This window comes from Lepus europaeus, chromosome 3 (genome assembly GCF_033115175.1).
Source record: "Lepus europaeus isolate LE1 chromosome 3, mLepTim1.pri, whole genome shotgun sequence".
Classification (NCBI taxonomy): domain Eukaryota; kingdom Metazoa; phylum Chordata; class Mammalia; order Lagomorpha; family Leporidae; genus Lepus; species Lepus europaeus.
The window spans coordinates 51,693,615-51,716,074 of NC_084829.1; the positions used below are offsets into that span (position 1 = coordinate 51,693,615).

Consider the following 22,460-nt stretch of genomic DNA (forward strand, 5'->3'; position numbering starts at 1 on the left):
TCCATGCCCTTGCTGCAGTAATTTCACTTAAAGGAAGTTGTCTGCTATATGGAATATGGGTAAAGATTAATACCCAATGCTGTTCACTGCAGTTGTACTTATTTCTAATTGTATGCATTTAAAAGAGTAAACAGAACACCTTTGTCCTTTTAGAATCCCTTCCTCTCTCTAATCTTGTTGCTGTAGTTGTTGTTGTTGAACCACACAAATCCCTAAACAGGTCATGTGCTTCTTTGTATCTGCTTTCACTGCCTGACACACTGCCAGTCCCGTTTTCTTCACAACTAACTCATGTACTTTCAAACCCAGTTCAGACGCCACCCTTTGGAGATCCTTCCTCATCAACTAACTCTGCAGTAAGTGGTCCTCCATGACAGTCACAACATGCTATGATTTACCTCCATACTTCGAAAACTGTACTGTAAGTGTTTTTGCCTCATTGTCTCCTTCTCTGAATGAAACTGGGTGTTGCCAGAAGAATTCACTTGAACTTGAAAATATTTTACCCAGAAATTGTGACCTAGGTAATATTTATCAACTTTCCTGCAGAAAACATTTTGAAATAAAGAGAAACACTCTATAGTAATAAAGAAACTCACTTTAAGAGTAAGATATAACAATTTTAAACCCATATGCACCTAGCATCTTCACATGAAACTATATAGAGTAAAAATCTAAAAAACTTGTGGAAAAATAAACATGTCTATAAAAATATTAAAGTCAACACAGCCTCTCACAGAGTACACAGAAAATATTAAGGGCACAGCCGTTTTAAATAATACAATTAACAAACTTGACAAGATAGGAAAGATGGAAAAGTAAACTCACAAAGAATGCATAACCTTTTCAAGGATGCACAAGACATTTATAAAAATTGATTATATGATGATCATGAAGCAAGCTTCACAAACTTAAAAGGATGTTGATTACATAGCATATGCTTTCTGATCATAATCCAATCAAAATGTACAATTCAGGGGTAAGCACTTGATCTACTGGGTAAGATGCCTTTGTCTCAAATTGGAGTTCCTGGGTTCCATACTTGGTTCTACTCTGGAAGTCAGCAGTGATGGCACAAATAATTGGGATACTGCCACTCATCTGGGAGACCTGCAGAGAACTTCCAGCTCCCAGCCTCGGCTTCAGTCAGGGGCCACTGAAGGCATTTGTGGAGTGAGTCACAAGGTAGGAGTTCACTCCACTCTCTCTCTCTCTCTCTCTCTCTCTCTGCCTCTCAGATTAATGAATTAATTAAATTAAAAGGTAGCCAGCTAACAGCTTGGCTTATTTACATAAAATGGAAAATATTTTAAAAACAAGCTATATTAAAACAAACATTTATACAATTATTAAAAGTATCATAAGGGGTGCTGGTGTTGTGCATAGAGGGTAAAGCCACTGCCTGAGATACTGGCACCCACCAGTTCATGTCTTGTCTGCTCAGCTTCTGATCCAGCTCCCTGCTAACGGCCTGGGAAAAAGCAGCAGAATATGGTCCAGGTGTTTGGGTACATGCCATTCACATGGGGAACTGAATGAAATTCTTGGCTTTAGCCTGGCTCAGACCTGGCTGTTGGGCCATCTGGGGAGTAAACTAAAATATGGACGATCTCTCTCTCTCTCTCTCAACTCTGGCTTTTTTTTTTTTTTTTAAAGCATCATGGCAGGAGGGGCAGGCAATATGTCACAGTTGGTTAGGCCAGTGCTTGTGATGCCTGCATCCTATACAGGAGTGCCAGTTTGAATCCCAGCTACTCCACTTCCAATCCAACTCCCTGTCAGTGTTCCTGGGAAGCAGAAAATGGTGGCTCAAGTATTTGAGCCCCCATCCCCCACCTGGCAGAAGACTTCTTAGAGCCATTGGGGAAGTGACCAATGTGTGAGAGCTCTCTCTCTCCCTTTCTAGCTCTCTACTTCTCAAATAATTCTTTTAAAAAATCTTCAAGATGGTGAAAAATCAATTCACAGCATGGGGAAAATTATCTGTAATACATGTAACCAATAAAATACGAGCCAAAATATACAAATGACTCTAATAAATCAATATAAAATCATTCATCAATTAATCGTTAAAAAGGGTAAAATAACAGCTATTTCACCCAACAAGATCTTCTGAAATAAATAAAAATTGCTTAATCTCATTAGAAATAGTAAAAATTTAAGCAATAATAGATCTCATCCCATAACAACTAGAATATATTTAAAATGCTTAATTGAGCTATATATTTTTGTTTTATAAAACTTTTCTGCACATGTTGGCCAGAATTTCACAAAAATAAAAATGTATTTAAATAGCTATTAAGTTCCAAGAACACTGATTAGTAAATTTCTGTTGATCAAAAGAATGGAAACTGACCAAAATTTTAGGCATGCCTCCTGAATAACTGCTCATGTACTATTCACTGAATCTAAAGAAACAAATTATATTTTTAAATAACTTGTATTTTGCATGAGTTAACTTTGAAATTTTATGAGTATACATTGAAAATAAGAAATTTCCCCTAAAATCAATTTTACACCTGTCTCCTGCTCTCATAAGTAGGTTATATGGCGATGACTTTGGAAGTTGTGTTTCTCCCAAATAATAAATATTTCCTCATGTTCTACTACAGCAATTTTCTCCAAAACAGGACCCCCACAACATTCCAACTGTTAAGCCCAAACTGGCAAGTAGTGCTGAACCAATTAACATATGACACACATTTTACTCTAAATTACTTTTTAATTTCAGCTATATATTTGAATTTCTTATCCCTAGAAATATCCCACCCCAATAGAACCAATTCCACCTGAAAATAAATGAAGGCTGGAAAGGACTTGCAATGCAGTGCAATAAGAGCTGCTTACAAGGGGCTGGCACTCTGACACATCCCATATGGGTGCCGGTTAGTGTTCTGGCTGATTGAGCTCTCTGCTTATAGCCTGGGAAAGCAGTGGAAGATGGCCCAGGCATTTGGGGCTGATCCACAAAGCTCCTGGATCCTCCCTTCAGATCTGCTCAGCTTCGGCCATTGTGTCCATTTGGGGAATGAATCAGCGGATGGAAGACCTTTCTGTCTGTCTTCCTCTTTCTCTCTGTAACTCTACCTCTCAAATGAGTAAGCTTTTAAAAAGTCAGTAGGCATCATCAAGTGACAATGTCTAGCCTTCATAGAGTGACTTTATTCAGTCTGATCATTTTTTATTACTAATGAGGACTATCATTTTCAGAATATTAAACATTAAAATGTTATTTATTCACCATTTGAGGCATGTATCCTTAAACTCCATGGACAGGGTTAAGCAAATTACTTCCTTTCCTTAAGCCTTGATTTTCTCAATAGAAAAATAGGAACAAAAACAGCACCCAGTTTTTGTGAGGGTTAAATGATTTGGTGCATGTTAATAGCACACAGCACAGTGTATATACCACATGCTGTTAAAAATGTTGACTCTCGGTAGTAATTGTATTAAAAATAGTAGTAACAATGGAGATATGTTGATTTCAAAGTTAACTTTTAGGTTTGGAAATTAAGAAAAATAAGGCAAACTCTTTGTAGAAAGTAATGAGATTTGGTGAGTGAACCAACAGCTGCAAGATTTTTTTTTTCTCTCTGTCTCCCTCCTTCTGTGTTTCAAATAAAGTATAAATAAAATATTTAGAAAATACCAACATTTAAAACAAAAAAACAGATTTTAAAATTTGCATTTTTATTATTAATTAATTAATATTGATTATTTTAACAACTAAGTAGAAGTCTAAGAGCCTTATATTGCTATTATAGAGGTCCCTATGTCAAAAACACAGTTTAGGAAAACACTGATTTAGCAAATATTAAGATATTAAAGTAGAGATAATTATTTTAGAGACTTACTGATGCCCATGAGAGAGAAGAAACTTGATTTGTATGGTGTTTTGCTTAAAATATTCATACATATTTAAAAGTATATAAATTTTAAATATAAATTTAAAAGTATATAAATTTTCAGACAATGCTATCCATGAGCAAATAAACAGATCTTCCCATGTTTAATCTCATTTAAAAATACATCCGATCTTACTGTTGGCTGTCAGCCCACTACTGACTTTCCAAGTACAGAAATTGGAGCTCATGTTATCAATATTTGTAAAGGCCAAAATTTTTACACTTTTGCCCTTATAGTTAAGTAATGACATTTACACACCTTATTCCTTTGTTGTCACTTTTTTTTTAAGTGAACTGTTAGTTTCGTTAGAGAACTGTCAGTGGAAACAAACTGATTTTTTAAGATGAATTTATTTATTTGAAAATAAGAATTACAGAGAAGAGGGGGCGTCAGAGAGAGAAAGAGATCTTCTAGCAGCTGATTCACTCCCCAGAAGGCCACAATGGCCCCAGGGCTGAGCCAGGAGCTAGGAGCTTCTTCCTGGTCTCCCACACAAACAGCAAGGGTCACACACTTGAGCCATACTCTGCTGTTTTCTCAGGCCCTTAGCAGGGAACTGGATTAGAAGTTGAGCAGCAGGGACTTGAATCAGAGCCCATAGGTGATGTCAGCATGATAGACTGTGGTTTTATCTACTGTGCCACCATGCCTGCCCCAACAACCTGATTTGCTGACATATGATCCACATTAGCTAATTTACAAACCACCTATTTTGCAGGTATCTATGTACACTTACACTCATCTTTACACAATACATGTGTAGGTATTTGTATTATTTTCCAATCGTAGTTAAATGTGGAAGAGGACATTGACATATTTTTATTCAATATATTATTTTGAAACAAACAGCACACACACAAGATTTTATCTGGCTGCTGAATGGATGTGACTGTTGGGTGTTGTGGCTTTAGGCTGCAGGATATGTTTTAATCTACACTTTTCTCAGGTTTGTCTCCTTCTTATTACTTAATCAACCAATGAACCTTACAGAACTGTCAGTGTGGAAGGCAATAAACTGGGTATGGATTTTTCTTCTTTAGGATTGAGAAAGTCTTGATCATGGAAGCAATGAAAGAAACTTCCATAGACCGAGTACTTCATTTCCTGACAATCAAAGCCATGTGCTAATGATGACCTTAGGCTTCTGGCTATAAATGTGAGACAGGGCTGACAAATACCCATCACTAGACCTGAAAAACAATATGTGACAAGTTTTAGGATAGAGGCCTGACTTCCTAGTGTAATTACTGAGTGACTAGGCAGTGCATCACATGACCTAATTGTGACAGGCCAAAGGAGCAATGAACTGCTATATCCACAATTAGTTACATTGATGTGTGATGCAGTCTTGCTGATTTAGGAGTCAAGGAGAGATATGTTAAGATTTAAATACTTACCAGAATATTTATTACAAAAAGTGTATTTTCACAAGAAAAGTAAACTATACAAATTTATAATTTATATAATTATTTGTATAATCATAATTATTTGTATAAATGCAGTTTTAGATTATTTTAAAACATTTATTTATTGGAAAGAGTAAAAGAAAGGGAGAAACAGATCTTTCATACACTGGTTTATGCACCAAATGGCTTCAAAAGCCAGGGCAACGCCTGGAAGCAGCTAGAAACCTGGAACTCCATCCAGATGTCGCATGTAGGTGGCAGGGTCCCAAGTACTTGGGCCATTATCTGCGGCCTTCCCAGGTGAATTGTCTGGAAGCTGCATCCAGAGTACAGTAGCTGGGACTTGAACCAGCATTCCAATATGGGATATAGCCATCTCAGGTGGTGTATTAACCTGCTGTGCCACAATATCCACTCTCTATTTTATTTATTATTATTTTACATTATTTTATAATGTATTATACAAATCCATTATTACTAGTTACCTTTCTGAAACCCCTCTATAACATATTATAAGAAAAATTTACATCAGAAATTTTAAAAGTAGGAAATTAAAATAGTCTCCACTGAATTGAATATTTGGATCAATAGCATTTTAACATCACTGATATCACAGATATTAGGGAGGACATGTTAAAACATGGGAAGGAAGACCTTTCTCTCTGTCTCTCTAACTCTGCCTGTCCAAAAAAAAAAAAAAAAAAAATGGGAAGAGAATCTCATCTAAGAAGAGACACTGAGAAACAGAATGGGTTCAGCCAGCTATTTATGGGCAAACACAAACACTGAAAACAGTCACCAACCAGTGCTTATTAAAAAGGCTTTGAGATGGGAATTTTTGTCAGTTTTCCTTAACAGACTATAAAAATTGAAAATAGTTTTGTACAAGATCACCAACTTTTTCAATGTGTTTTTACACTTACTTTGATCCTTTTATATGAGAAGATAAACATGTTGTAGTCATTTAAACACAGTCTAATTCCTTCCTCACAGATGTATATATTTAAGTAAAAGGAAATTGAATGTGTTAGAAAGAAGCACTGAGCTTAACCAAAAAAAAACCCACCTAGTTATATCCAATCATTCATATATACATTAACTAGTTATAAAGCATATTATCAAAAGACCTCTATGCAGCAGGGGTTATAAAATGTTCTGAAAATGTCAATTATTTAATAGAGAATCGACATTCATGAAACCATACCGTTTCATGGCAATAAAATATAAACAGTCATAACAATCTGAGTTAGTAGAGGGACTAAAAGAGATCACTGGAATCTATTAAGTGGAGAAAGGGATGATTGTAAATGTATATTTTGGGGAAAGGCTGAAAGGAAGAGTGTTTTAGGGAACTAAAAGAGCCTCTAACCTTGGTCATGATCTTGACTAGAGCATAGTCCTGGGAACAGATGGATAATCTCTTTGGATCTCAGTTGCATCAAGACGGATGATTCACATAATCACAGAGTCCTGTTAGTGGATTTTTTCACAAGTTGAAAAATGAATTGCTAACCTAGAATTATAATCCAGGCCTCTGGAATTTTTGTATGTTTGAAGGTCTTAATTTCCATACAGTTAAAGCCATACTCATGAAACTATCTAAAAATAGCAATTATCAGCATAATTTGCATATTTTGTTCTTTTGTTTTAGACAATAACATTGCCAATCTTATAATCCAGACTATATCATGAAACTCATCATGTTCACCATAAACTCATTACTGTTTATCACTATTCTTCAGCTACCATGGTTAACTTTCTACCTTTCAATTATGCAAAACACATTCCTGTCTTAAGACTTTTACACTAATACTTCATCTTGTCTAAATCTCTCATGATCAAATCTTTGTTGGCCTATCTGCTTCTTGTATCTATAGTCTGAAGTTACATTTTTTGCTCCAGAATGGTCTATACCTATTAAATTATAACAACATAATACATGTGACTATATACACAATTTCAATTTCATTTTTGGTGTGGTGACTACTCAATATGTTAAATACAGTACATTTAGGAATGACATACTTAGTATAAATTTCCCTTCTGGGTTATTTTTTCATAAATCTACTTCTCCTTTAGATGTTACTATTTATACATTCCATTGAAATTTAAACTTAAGACATATAAGTCTATGTATTTAATGAGCCACTGTATAAGGCTTACCTTGTGCCTTATACTGTTCAAGAACTGTAGTAAATACCAACTCATTTAATTTTTACAAAACTCTGTGAAATAAGTACTTTTACTCTAATTGAAGGGAAAAGGGAACTGAGGTAGAGCTAGCTCATGTAACTTGCCAGGATCACTCAACTAATAAGTGGTGGAAAAGGAATTCACTCATTTCCCCCATGACCCAGATCTCCTAAACTGAAACCTAGAACATGTCTATAACTCTACCTCACCTCACATAAAAATGGTTACCAGGTTCTAGTGATATTTATCTTGCTGATGTTTCTCTAATTCATTCTCTCCTCTTTAACTACAGTGCCTTAATTCTCTCTCATGAAAATGAAATATTAAGGAGGAATTAAAATGAAATGAAACAACTAGTGGAACAAGAAACTGTGATAGTGACGAGAAATCATAATGAAATGAAGAATTCAATAGATCAAATGACAAACACATTAGAGAGCCTTAAAAACAGAATGGGCGAAGCAGAAGAGAGAATATCAGACTTAGAAGACAGAACACAGGAAAGGAAACAGTCAAACCAAAGAAAAGAAGAAGAAATTAGAAATCTAAAAAATATTGTCGGGAATCTACAGGACACTATTAAAAAACCCAACATTCAGGTTCTAGGAGTTCCTGAAGGCATGGAGAGGGAGAAAGGATTAGAAGGCATTCTCAGTGAGATACTAGCAGAAAATTTCCCAGGTTTGGAGAAGGACAGAGGCAGCTTAGTACAGGAAGCTTATAGAACCCCTAATAAACATGACCAAAAGAGATTTTCTATCTTGTCCATTAAGGATTTCTGTAGTTCAAGAATTTGTTTTTGAGAACTTCTTAATGTTCTTATCAATTTTTTGAGATCCACTTCTTGCATTTCTTCGATCTCATCATCTTCATAATCTTGAATTGGGGTGTCTTTTTCATTTGGGGGCGTCATAGTGTCTTCCTTGTTCTTGTTAGCTTGGTTTTTGCGTTTGTTGTTTGGCATGTTGGAGATATTTGGTTTCTTCACTGTGGTGTTTTTTCTTGTTACACTATGGCTCTATATTAACTGGACTGTCTGCTTTCCGTGGAGCCTTAGAGGCTTGAGATGACTGTGGACTGAGAGCTGTGTTTGGTTCCTCAGGGTTGAGGGTGTGTCAAGGATGACACTCCCAGCTTAGGTGTGGTAAATCTCTCTTTCTTTTTTTGATTTAAAAGGGAAGTAATTCCGCACAGCTGAACGTAATTGGAGGTAGTTAGCAGGCAAATGATATACCCACAGGAGCCAGAGATCAGAAGCTCTTTCCCACGGACCACACAGGGAATCTGTGCTGCCCTCAGTGTGGGCTCCAATTCTCCTGCAGTCTCCCACCGGGTTGCCAAGTTAGATGCTAATCTCCTGTTATTTCACCCCTCCCCCCAGAGTCAGGTGTTTCTGCTAGGCTCAGGGCCGGTGCAGACCTGAGGTCACCCTGCTTATGACGTATGTCCAAAATGGCGCCTGCTCTGTCTTGCTCGCCTTTGAGAGGTGAGCGGAGAGAGAGAAAATTGTGTCCGTATCGGTCACTTTTTTTTATTTTTTTTTCCTCTCTCTCTTCTAGTTAGCCTGGTGAATTTTTCCCCATGGAGTTTCAAGCCTCGTTCCCTTTAGCCTCCTCTTTCCGCTTGCCCGCTGGTGTCTCGGGCTATTGAGGTTCCTTTCTTATTCTTTTAATTTTTACAATAGCAACTACTAAAACTCAGTTGATACCATTTGCTAGCACCAATTCTCCCAAAAGCAGGACCACCAAAAATATAATTCCACAATGATAGGACTTGGATCAAATGGCATGAGATAGCAGACATGTTCTGGCAGCACTCCGTGCCAATGTCCACATCTATTAAGTTTGTTTACTAACTAGTCCTATTATCTATTTCATGTTGGGATTTCTTTGGGGTGTGGTGAAATTGGACAGATGGGTTGAAAGTCTTCCTTCAGGCATTATACACATAGGATTTGGCAGATGGGTTTCAATAAGCAACCTTTAGGCTTGGAACACATGGATGAAGCAGGGAAAAAAGAATACATCATTATCCAGTGATGAGTAAAAATACAGCTGGGAGTGGTGAAACTTAACAATAAGATCTGAAACATACAAAGTAAAACTGGAAAGTGGCACACTATTACTTCTCTGTGAAGATACAGATTTTTAGGCCACAGGTTAAATATTATAGTAATAAGTGACCTCAGAAGCCTAAAAACAACACAAAAGAAAACTTTAGTAATAGTCGATGCCAACCTGAAATAAATTTTCTGTAACAAGAACAGGACTAAATTTTATTGAATATTTCTATCAATTGTGAATGGAATGGGAGAGGGAGCAGGAGATGGGAGGGGTGCAAGTGGGAGGGAAGTTATGGGGCGGGGGGGGAAAGACATTGTAATCCATAAACTGTACTTTGGAAATTTATATTTACTACATAAAAGTTAAAAAATATTTCTATCAATTAATTAGATAAGGATTTTATAGAATTTTTTCTTTTAATTTCATTTTTAAATTTTAATTAATTTTTAACAGATACCATATGATTTGTAGTTACTAGTTTAAGAACATAATGATATTACCTTCCTCCCACTCTCCTTCTTTCTACCTTTTTTTTTGTTTTTGAGATAAAATATTTTAAATTTGCAATACTGCAAAAACACTTAAGCCTTCACCAAATAAGAACTTTAAATAAAAACCAAAAAGACCCTAATTTAATGAGAATATAGACAATGGCTATAAGCAATAATTGAATGGGAAAATGACCATTTCACACATATACAGTTTTTTTCTTCATTCATTCATAATTTCTTTCACTGAAACAGAAAAGACAATGTAACATCTAAATATTTCCTGTGTGATTACAAGATAGCAATTAGGTTTATTTAGGCTGTAAGCCATTTCCTCTCAACAGTTTATGCAGAACAATAATTTTATACCACACAAACATACATTACATTTTTTACTTCCATGTTTATTCCAGCTCAAACCACAATAGTTAAGATTTGGAATCAATGCAGAAGCCCATCAACTGATGGCTGGATAAGGAAAATGTGGTATATATACACCATATAATATTGCTTAACCATAAAAAATAATGAAATCCTGTCATTTGCAACAAAACGGATGCAACTGGCAATCATTATACTTAATAAACAGGATCCAAAAAGACAAACACCATATGAGGATTTTATAGAATATTAAGCAAATCAGCAAATAGTATAAATCCGGTAGGAAAAGATCAGAATCCAAAGGTGTGTCCCCAGAATGGAAAGGTGGACTGAAGAAATCAAATGGAGAGGTAAATAAAAACTTTTCTAAAACTCGAGAGAAATCAATATAAGCTCCACACAAGTATACAAGGTAGAAATATGTATTTGAGGTAGGAAATGGAAAAAAGTAGGAATTAGAGTTGACAATATAGTTGACAGGACAAACAGTACGACATGACAGACTAAAAAAGTGAGTTTAATCTTTGACTGTATTAATTGAAGAATCACACAGCAGTCATGGTAAGTGGAAGCTGAGTTACTGGACTTTTTCTATTGACATCTCCATTTCCAAACCCTTCCCTTCTTTACTCTGAATAGTGCTCCCATATTACTAACGACTTACACGTACTGCACTAATGGATTCTCTTTTATGATGACTTCTGATCGGATGCAGCCAAATGGTAGTATGAACAAGAAACAGGAGGGAAGCAATAAAGTAAGGTCACAGAATTTATTCTCATAGGTCTCTCTCTGTGCCACATCCCATTCATAGAAACGGCCATGTCTTTGTCTGGTCAGCACATCCCCTTCTACCTCTACATTCCAATGATGACTTCCTTTCTTCTTTCATGTTAAGTGGTAGTAGGGATACACGACTTTTCTGGTCCCGAGATGTGCCCCATCCCACTTGGAATTTGATAAATAAATCTTTTACTTGATTCTCCGCGATTTACCCAATTTGTATTACATGACTTTGTGTTGGCACCCTGGCCAATAAACTAACATTTCTTGAACAATGACTGGCAAAGAATGTAGTATGTGCTGTTGTGTTTAATGATTTCAACATCCCTCTAAGGTAGTTTCTGTTTTTTTCTTATGTATGTTGCAGATGAAGAAACAGAGATGTCCACAGGTTGATTCATTTAATGTCAAACAGTAAATAGGAGGCCAGCTTGGATTTGATCCCAGACTATCTGACCTAGAGGCCGTGCTGTTAACTGCCACACTCAGGTCATCCTGTTCAGAATAGGTCAGGTCCCACCAGGGAATAGTTCTATTACTCTGGCTTCATGCATTCAGAGGAATGAACAAAACATAGCGAGCTTAGAGGCAATACCAGGACAAGTGTAGGGATCTCACAACCCTGAGAAATGTGGAAGGTGCGGAAATTTATATGTTCTTTCTGAAATGAAATTTTCAAGATCTATCAAATACCTTAAAAAATGCTCTTACCCTTAGGCCTATTCATTCCACTTACAGAAGTCTATCTTAAGGAACTGGAAATATTAACAATGATTAAATTGCTAGAATGTTCATTGCGGAATGACTTACAAGGGCAAAATCTAAAATAACTCAGACTTTTAACAACATAAAATTATTAAGTATTATATACATATTTAAATGCATATATTCACATGCAAGTATATACTATATAATATTGAAAGTATTAAAATTTTTCCTTTGAACAATGAACTGTGGAAATTCTCACAATGTTAATTTATAATCAAAAAGATGATCAAACTGTATATCCTGTGCTTGAAAGTGTGTGTGTACTTGTATGTGTAGGAAATAAATGATTTTGAGAAAAAAAAATCAAAACATTATATTTACTCTTAGAAATATGTGTAACCATTTCATTTCTTCTGTGTAACTTTATATTTGCTTTTGTGAATTTCCTATTTTGTACAATCCACTGAAAAATAATTTTTTTTTTTTGACAGGCAGAGTTAGACAATGAGAGAGAGACACAGAGAAAAGTCTTCCTTTTTCCGTTGGCTCACCCCCCAAATGGCCGCTATGGCCAGCGCACTGCGCCAATCTGAAGCCAGGAGCCAGGTGCTTCCTCCTGGTCTCCCATGCGGGTGCAGGGCCCAAGCACTTGGGCCATCCTCCACTGCCTTCCTGGGCCACAGCAGAGAGCTGGACTGGAAGAGGAGCAACCGGGACAGAACCGGCGCACTTACCCGGACTAGAACCCCGGGGTGCCAGCGCCGCAGGCAGAGGATTAGCCAAGTGAGCTGCAGCGCTGGCCTGAAAAATAAAATTTAAAAACAGCAATAATTATGAACCATGTCTAAAGTAATAGGACTTACATAACCTAAGACAGAAGATTGAAACAAATGTGAATGAAAGGCCCTAGAAGGAAAGAAGATTTGATGCTTGGGAAAATGCAATGACTAGAATGGAAGAACCTGTACCCACAAAAACTATAGGAAGATAGACTTTGATGTAATAAAAAGAAAAAAAAACTTAATAGACTTTCAAACAATGGGGAAATTTTTGAATTTTCTGTCACTGGAAGTAGTTAAGAAGAGACTTGGAAATCATTCTTCCCAGTGGTTTAAGAATCATACAGAAAATTAGGCAAAGAAATCTCACCCATGAGGTTTTAAAATTCAGATGATATCAAACAATGATATTTAAAGATTCCTGTATCAATCAGAGATTTATTTCTTTGGGATAAGGTATTATTATATCTAGACATCTATTTTTGAAATCATCTTTTAGAGGGGAAAGTAGAATGATTTCTTAAATTCAAAAGTAGTTCCTTAGGGGTTAGGGTACATGTCATTTGAGCTTTTATACTTACTGCCTACAACCCTTTCAAGTAGACAGTCTGCCTAAAACAGCTCATGTATTTGTTTGTTTCTGATTTAGGCAAGTCATCATACTAGATATTGCTAACGTATTACAATAGATCTACTACGTTCTGCCTGTCCTGTGACTTCAGCTGCATATCTCACTTCCCAGCCATAGGGGTCTCTTCTAGAACTTATTGAATCTCTGGCCCTTCCATTAACAGCCCAAGGAGCAGAGAGAGAGAGAGAGAGAGAGAGAGAGAGAGAGAGAGGAAGTAAGTTAGTTCACAGCTTCAGCATGGAACCAGTGAATTTCTTGCCTCTTTGCACCATCTGCCTCATATTGTCCCAACATGTTGTGACTCTATAAGGCTTTTCTCAAAGCATTACATGTAACCAAGCAAACTAAGCATGTTTTCCTTGACTGTACTATGTTTTCTTTCGCTCCTTTTATCCTTCCATTCCCTTTTCCCTTCACTGTCATGTCACTGGGATCATTTGTCCCAATAAAGTGTTAGCACATCAGGCTTGCTTTCAGGTCTATTTGGAGGGAACCTTATTAAGACAGCAACTGAAGTTTTTATAGTGAGTCAATTGATGAAAGGATATCAAACCTATCCTCTGATATCTTTGAAAGAATGGGTCATGGGTAAATTCTGATATAAATAACAAAAGGGAGAACTGGTGTATAATCTGGCAAAGCAAAAGGAACTCTGAAATGAGCAGCATTTGTACAACAAAGATCCTGGGACTAGAAACAGGGTCTGATGATGGTGGGCACGTGAGAAGGACCAGTAGAAATCACCTTTATCCACATCCAGAGCTCTCCAAGGAAAAGCTTCACTGGTAAACTCTCTCACTCCTAGCCTTAGCCTTTCCCAAATTCCATTAAGCAAACCACTTGGTGATACCATGAACTTGCTAGAGTCATTTCTCCCAGAGCTTCATTCCCATTGTGTTCCCAATCCTTGTGCTTTTACTCACCAACTTTCAGCTCCCCGCCTGCAATGACCATGCATGCCACACTCAAAACATTGCTTCGGTCCACAGGGAATTCTAAAGTGCCCATCACATAAAGTCCTTTTAGGGTTGGAAGATCTGTATCCACCAGGACAGTTCTGTCTAAAGAAGAAAAAGTGCTCAGGCATGTAACCAAAATACAAATCCCCATCCCCTTCTCTCTCCCAGTGATTTACCCTGGTTCACCTAGCAATTCAGGAACTGCTTATAATATTATCTAAGACAGGTACAGTGACTAAAATTACAGATAACCTGCTAAAGGTTAGGTTCTAGAAAGATGGGGTGGGGAGATCAGAAGCTATTATCAATAAGTGTTTCTACTGCTTAACAAATAAAGTGTTATGGCCAAAAGTCATTGTTATCCACCCAACTGGTTGCTTCAAACAGGCTTTGCCGAACACACACAAATCAAATGAGTTTCCTACCTTTGTATCTGTCCATTTGATTTGGATTGAAATTTCAGGGAGGTGCAGAAAAGTAGATATGACCTTGCCTCTATAAGAAGATTATTTGGGTGAGTCCCCTAACTCTACCAGTTATAGTTGCATAGGTCAGCAACCTTATCTTTCTATGCCTCATTATCTAATAGTAAAAGAGGGATAATAATAAAAATATCTGCTTTATTTATAGATTTCTTATAGGGGTTAAATGATTTAATAGATCTAAAGTGCCTACACAATACCAGGAAACCATCTGGAATCCCCATTTCCAACAGTGTAAGGCAAAACATGTGGGGCCTCTAAAGAAATGCAGGACATTAACATTATCTGCACTGTTGTCCATTAGCATGGCATGCTTATAGAGCTCAAAGGACAACTTAAAGCCATTATTCCTCATCTACCCTTTCATTGCGCAGTTTCCATACAAGTTCAAAAATAATCGTAGATTTTATCTGAAATTAAAAACAGAATAAAATAGGAATAAAATTTTTCTCATTTAAAATAGTAAATATTTCATGTGAGCCAAAGTATTAAGTGTAACTTTCTGAAGCTTAGTTGTAATTCTAAGTAACAAATTAAAGATATCAAATTAAAATTTCAGCTTAAATTTCAAACATATAATCACTGACATGTAAAAAAATTGTAAAGAATTATTTTCTTAAAATAATATCATTTCTCATTCAAGCAAGAAATGCACCCTTGCTGTTCTTCTTTTTAAAGGTTCTTTTATTTTAAAAGATTTATTTATTTATTTTAGAGGCAGAATTACAGAAAGAGGGAGAGACAGAGAGAAAGTTCTTCCATCTGCTGGTTCACTCCCCAAATGGCCACAAGGGCCAGAGCTGGGTCAATTTGGAGCCAGGAGCTTCTTTCAGATCTCCCATGCAGGTGCAGGAATCCAAGCACTTGGGCCATCTTCTACTGCTTTCCCAAGCCAACAGCAGGAAGCTGGATAGGAACAGCTAGGACTAGAATCAGTGCCCATATGGGATGCTGGCACCACAGGCATATGTTTTACCTACTATGCCACAGTGCCAGCCCACCCTACTGTTCTTAAAGACCTGACTACCCAAGAAAATTAACTCTCATGAATTGTCTTTCCTGGCCCATGCCTGCTTCCTCAGTTATAAGAACAACCATGCCCTTCAACAGTAGAAACTACAAACTTGTAAACCAACACTTCCTTTTTCCTCTTGTGTTCATAATTAGACTATCATTTCCAGCCTGTTTTGTAGTTAGATGAAGCAATGTGACTGAGTTGTGGCTAGTAGAATGTAAGCAGAGCTGAGGTATGACACTTCCAGGCAAGCAATGTTCATAAATACTGCATGCCCTCTCACTATCTACTTCTCTCTGAATTGGATGTAGAGTTGATTCTCAAAGTATAGTCATGGTCCAGCCTCTTCAGCAACACCCACTCATCCATCAGGATGCAATGCAAGTGTGAGTTCTGCTATAGTTCCCAATCCATATGTTGGCTCCACCACTCTCCATGAGAAGCAATCTCTCTCTTTCACACTCCAAAGACACCCTATACATTCTTGCATCAGAAAACTAAAACATATTATTCAAATGACACATATATTTTATTATAGGTAGGGAGGCAACTATCTCTGACCTGGCTCTTTGTATAATTACCTCTTCCTGTCCCATCATTACTTCCTTAAAGAAAGAGAACACTCACTTTAAAAAAAAAAATCCTTACACATTATTGTGATGTCAAAAATGAACAACATAAATGTTGCCAAGATTATTGAATCCAAATTCCTAGGCACTTTAAATTAAAGAATTCATTAGTAATTGGTACAAAAATGAATGCTTGAGGAAAACTGATAATAAATAATATATCTCTATCTCATCTCTGATTTCAAACATTCAGACAAAAGAGAAATATCTGGAGAATGTTGTAAGGTTAACACACATTTTATGGCTTCATAACTTTAAGAAAAACTACTTAAAGAAAACACTTTAAAAAAAAAAAACAAGAGTGTTATCAAAGTGCATAGAATTGAGTTCTATCCCACTTATGATCAAGCTTCAGACTAATGCACACCCTGGGAGGCAGCAGGTGATGGTTCAAATACATGGGTTCTTGGCACCCACCTGGCGGATGTGGATGGAGTGCAGGGCTCCAGGCTTCGCCTGATCAAGCACTGGCCCTTGTGGGGCCAGTGAAACAACAGAAGAGAGATTCTCATTCATTCTCTCTCTCTCTCTCTGTCTCTCTCTCTCCCTCTCTCTCTCTCTGTGTGTGTGTGTGTGTAGGTGTAGGTGTGGGTGTGGGTGTGGGTGTGGGTGTGTGAGAGAGAATCTCTCTCTCACTAACTCTGATCCTCTGCCTTTCAAATAAATAAACTTTAAAAAAGAGTGCTATACAAATGTTATTTATCTATTCCAAACTCTAGTTCAGTCTATCAATTCTGGTTATCAAACCTGATTATGCAAAAAAATAAAATCAGTTAAACAAATTCATTTCTACAAGGTTTCCTCCCCCCCTCCTCCACCACCCACACATATGCAGACATACACAGTGATATAGACACTTTAGGTATATTTCTTGGTTAAAATACAAGTACATAGAAAATATTATTCCTCCCTTCAGTACTCATGGCATACCCTCTTAGAAGAAAATTTTCCATTTAATTAGTCTGCCCACTCCAAATGTACAAACAAATTTCCCAAGTCACAGATTTATATTAACCCCATGACAACACAGCTGCCATCCCTACTTTCATATTCTCAAGACTTAACAACAGTAAATAGCACATAAGAGCTACCCAAAAATAACACCAAAACTGTCACAGGAAAGGTATTGGATGAAGACAAGAGCAGAAATACTGTCCTAATATCTTTTCATGCTACACTTTTGACTTTTAAATTTCCTCCATCCATCTACCCACATTTCCCCAAGATGTATCAAATATAGGTATGTGATGTGTATTCACAATATGTGAGATGTATTGGGCTGTGGCATAACGGGTAAAGCTGCCACCTGCAGTGCCAACATCCCGTATGGGCGCCGGTTTGAGTTCTGGCTGCCCCACTTCCTATCCAGCTCTCCACTATAGCCTGGGAAAGCAGTAGAAGATGGCCCAAGTCCTTGGGACCCTGTACTCACGTGGGAGACCCAGAAGAAGCTCCAGGCTCCTGGCTTCAGATGGCGCAGCTCTGACCGTTGTGGCCAACTGGGGAGTGAACCAATGGATGGAAGATTTTCTCAATTCTCTCTCTCTCTCTCTCTTTCTCTCTCTTTCTCTCTCTCTCTCTCTCTGTCTCTCCCTCCCTCCCTCCCTCTCTCTGCCTCTCCTTCTCTCTCCATGTAACTCTTTCAAACAAAATAAATAAATCTTTTAAAAAAAGAGAGACAGTTTCCCATTAGATGAAATATATATATAAACATAGTACAATATAGTTGAAATGATCATGTAATTTTGAATTATATGTAGATTGACTATCAACGTGCCCATTAAAACTCTGCTATAATTAAATAAATACATGCTCTGAAAGGAATTTTTAATAAAGTAGTTCTTGTATCACAATAATAGAGATTACAGATTGTAGTTGCAAGTGACATAAGCAAAAAGATTCACTCTTCTGGAATCTCAAGAGAACAACAGCTGGAAGCCCAAACTGACCATTCCTTAGCCATAATAACTACTTACAGAGACTTTCATTTTATTTCTAGGTGTGAACACTCTAAACCTAGTATCATTTCCATAAAATTACTCAAGGCATTTCAGATTAATCACACAAAAACAGTTATTTTTTCCAACGTACTTAACAAATGTCAATGATTGAACTGTGATCAAGGCTTTGCACTTGTCCTGTTGTGGCCATGGCTATTCTATCCAACTCTGTCAGTGACCGATCTATCCTACTTGAGGGAATACACACTGGCATATGGAGGGAACCATCTGGAATTTCTGTTGCTCACTGGGAGGCTGATGGGGGAGCTGATCTGGAAAGAAGCTCCAAAAAGAAATAATGAGTTCCAGATGTAATTAAAGACTGTCCCCCGCCCCCAAAGGGATGAGCCATGGGGCAGTGCTCCTTAGTTCCGAGTCACACCGTCTTACCACTTGTTCATCCATCAAGCACTAAACACTCACCACTCTAATCCTAGTATCTTTTACCAAGTGATGTTTCATACATGAAAAATGAATGGATTTACAATTAGCAGGAGAAAGTTTTAAAAATAATATCTGGAAAGTCAACACCAGGAAGAACCTGCTGCATTTTGCTATCACCAAATGCAACAAAAAAACACACCCACAAAGAAGATTTAGTCTTTTATAAATGCATTTGCTTACCTTAAATAACATTTTAAAAATGAGCCAAATCAAAAGACAGATATCTCTGACAAAGTTCTAGGGCTTCTTTTGTGTCAGGAATAAATTGACTACTATATTACAATATTATAACATTATAATAGATATTATTATATAATTTCAACACTAGATTTAAACTCAGTTTTCCCCAGCAAAATTAGGGAATCAAGGTCACTATTATGTAGCATTCCAAAGGGCTGACACTTGTCTAAATCCTGTAGGAATGGGATCAAGGGCAAAGGGCACTGATCCTGGTAATAATGATGGGGTCATATGAACAGACATGATTCAGGGCAGGATGGCCCCCTGTTTGTATGGTATTCACTGTATCAGGCTCCATAACTTAGGTGGTGAAGACAGTTTTCACTACAACTCTGCTATTGTCAGGAACACAGTCTACACCATCTTTGGACACAGCTCAGACTTCTGAGGGAGATTAAAGGCATGTAAAGGCAGAGCAGGACACGAGGACCATGTGTAGGCTAGTTATTTTCCCATATCTTCATAACTAATGATTTTGTTTCAACTTTCAGTCTTGGCTCTGATATTTTCATATAAATATGTGAGCAAAGGAAAGAAAATGTTAACCCTGTTTGAATCACTATTAGATGATTCAGTGTTCTTTTTTAAAGAGAATGTTTTTAGCTCAGATGTGACTGCCATAAGCACTTAAATATACATTGTTACACAATGATTGGCAGTAAATTTTTAATTTGTGCTCTTGTTTAACTTTGGGGGGCTCTAATGATTTACTCAAATAGTCTATCATCATTTATGAAGATGACTGATACAGCCAAGAAAAGTACCCCTAAAATAGAATGGAAGCACTCATTCATAAGTAACTCCCTGGGATGAAAGGTTAACATGATTGAAAGTTGCTGTCAAACAGACTACTGAGATGATGATGTTCAGTTCTCAGGAATTCGTTCTCTGAAGAATGAAGCGCTAGTAGATAAGGATGCATTCTTTCTATAACAAAAGTCTTTCAAAGAGCTACTAACTTTAGAGTCTGCGTTTGCCATCAAATCCACACAGGTGGTTTCTGTATTCTACTCTGCCTATCATTTTTCTCAAACTGGTCTTAAAAATAGGCAGAAGAGGCAGTTTTCAAAGTGCCTAGATTCAAATCTATTTTCCCAACACCTTGAAAAAAACCATCTGCCCGGTGTGTGTATGTGTGTGTGTGCATGTGCATGTGTGTATAAAGGAGAAAAAGAAGGAGTGAGAGTGGCAAATGCTCTTCTAATTCTCACCTCATGGGAAGAGGCTCATTTAAACATTGGATAATAAATTTTCATCCCACACCTCACATATCCTCTCTGTCTTTCTCATCCACACACAGGCACATGTAATTCTCATAGTAGAATCAACATTTTAAATTATGATATTTTAATTGATCAATAAAATGTTTAACATACAATGTTTATCTCTTCTCCTAGTCTATACCATCTGTTCTTCAAAAATATTTTGAATCTATTTAATAGGAAGGATTCTCAGTAAAATTATCAGCTCTATCAAATTCATCCTCTGCATTGCAAATGATGAAAGGAAAATATCAGAAGTTGCTGCTGTTTTCACAAAGTGCATTCTCTCATCCCAGGTTTTTTTGCTTTTTTTATGTTTGTTTATCAAGAGATGGTATTCTGCTCCTATTTTCTCCATAAGAACTCAAAGAATACAGAGCAGACAACACGGTGTCACCTTTTAAAACAAGGCCCAAGGTGCTCTGCCTACACACATGGCTCAGGTCTCACATCAATCTAGATCTTACAATGTTCAGATATAAAAACTGAAGAGTATGCATTTGACAAACTTGAGGTCAGATGTTAAACTATAGTTTGGCTTTACCCACAGAATTCTATTACCTCTGTATATTAATGAATCCTAGCTAGTGTGCAATATGGGAATAAAATTCCTCCTCAACTGTAATATTGAATGTTGCTTATATTTGAGAAAAGGTATAAACTGGTAACTCTCAGGTGATCCAATTATTTAATTTTTACAATTTGCAGTTAGTACTAAAACCAAACCAGGTATAAAACTTATTTTCCTATGTGGTTTTTTATTTTATTTATTTTCTTAAGCGAAATAATGAAATTGACTTCTAAGCAAATATGTTTTCACACTTTAACCCTGAAGAAAAAAGTGCAAAATTCTATGACATAAGTGATTCATGGGGCTGTATTTTGGCACAGCAGGTAAAGCTGTTGTCTGAGATGCTGGCATCCCATATGGGCACTGGTTTAAGACCTGGCTGTTCCATCTCTGATCCAGCTACCCACTAATGCACTTGAGAAAGCAGCAGATAACTCAAGTGCTTGGGTCCCTACCACCCACATAGGAGACCCAGAAGAAGCTCCTGGCTCCTGGCTTTGGCTTGGCCAAGCCCAGGCTGTTGTGACATTTTGGGGATGGAAGCTTTCTCTCTGTAACTCTGCCTTTCAAATAAATAAATAAATATTTTTAAAAAAAATAAGAAAAAAAGATGTGATACAAGCCTGAATAAAGCTATTTAGGCAAAGGTTTCTGTAGCAAACCTATTCAATAAATTTATTCCCCTCTGCTAGCACTTTAGTGAAATAAATCTCATCTTGTCTCTGCTTGACACTTGAGAAGCCTATCTGTCCAGAAAACTGAGATTCTTTCTTTTTCTTCAATGTTGTTGACTATTTTTTTCTAGTTTTCAATTGTGTTTTCTTTTTTAAAAATTTATTTTATTTGAAAGGCAGAGTTACAGAGAGAGAGAGAGCAACACACACGAAAGTTTGACCATCTACTAATTCACTTCGCAAATGGCTACAACTACCAGGGCTGAGTTAAGCTGAAGTCAGGAGCAAGGAGCTTCCTTCTGGTCTCTTAGATGTGTGGCAGGGACCCAATTCCCCCAACCCATCTCCTGCTGCTTTCCAGGTGCATTAGCAGGAGCTGGGTTGGAAGTGGAGCATCTGGGACCAAAATTGGTGCAACATGGAATGCTGGAGCCACAGGTGGTGGCTTCACCTGCTAGGTTACAACACTGGCCCGAACTGTTTCTTCTAACTAAAAAAAAACCTCCAAAACATTATTAAATTCCCCAAAGAAAGGTGCATGTATTCTCTTTGTTCTGTAAAATTATATATTATTTTATAAATATATAATCAAGGCTTGAGAGACTTCAGAGTACATATCTGACTAATGAATGTTTTATATATTGTATATACAAATAATGTATATAACATATATACAGTTTAATTTGTTACCTCAATATTTATAAATTCTGAGCAAACCAGTTTAGGTGTTATGCTCTTAAATTCATGAAGTGTTTATATTCCACACAAATACAACAGTAACTACTATAGAAGTTGTCACTATTCTTAATATTTCCATTTGTGTTGAAAGTCCTGAAGCCTTTAAGA

General features: G+C 36.9%; 1 protein-coding gene across 1 annotated transcript in view; it reads right to left on the minus strand.

Moving 5' to 3' along the window:
• Positions 1-22,460, minus strand: part of PKHD1 (PKHD1 ciliary IPT domain containing fibrocystin/polyductin) — a 531,849-nt gene that overhangs the window by 176,432 nt on the left and 332,957 nt on the right. Inside the window, exon 53 of the mRNA XM_062186248.1 lies at positions 14,262-14,399. Coding sequence (XP_062042232.1) covers positions 14,262-14,399 — 138 coding nt within the window. The remainder of the gene's footprint in view (positions 1-14,261; positions 14,400-22,460) is intronic.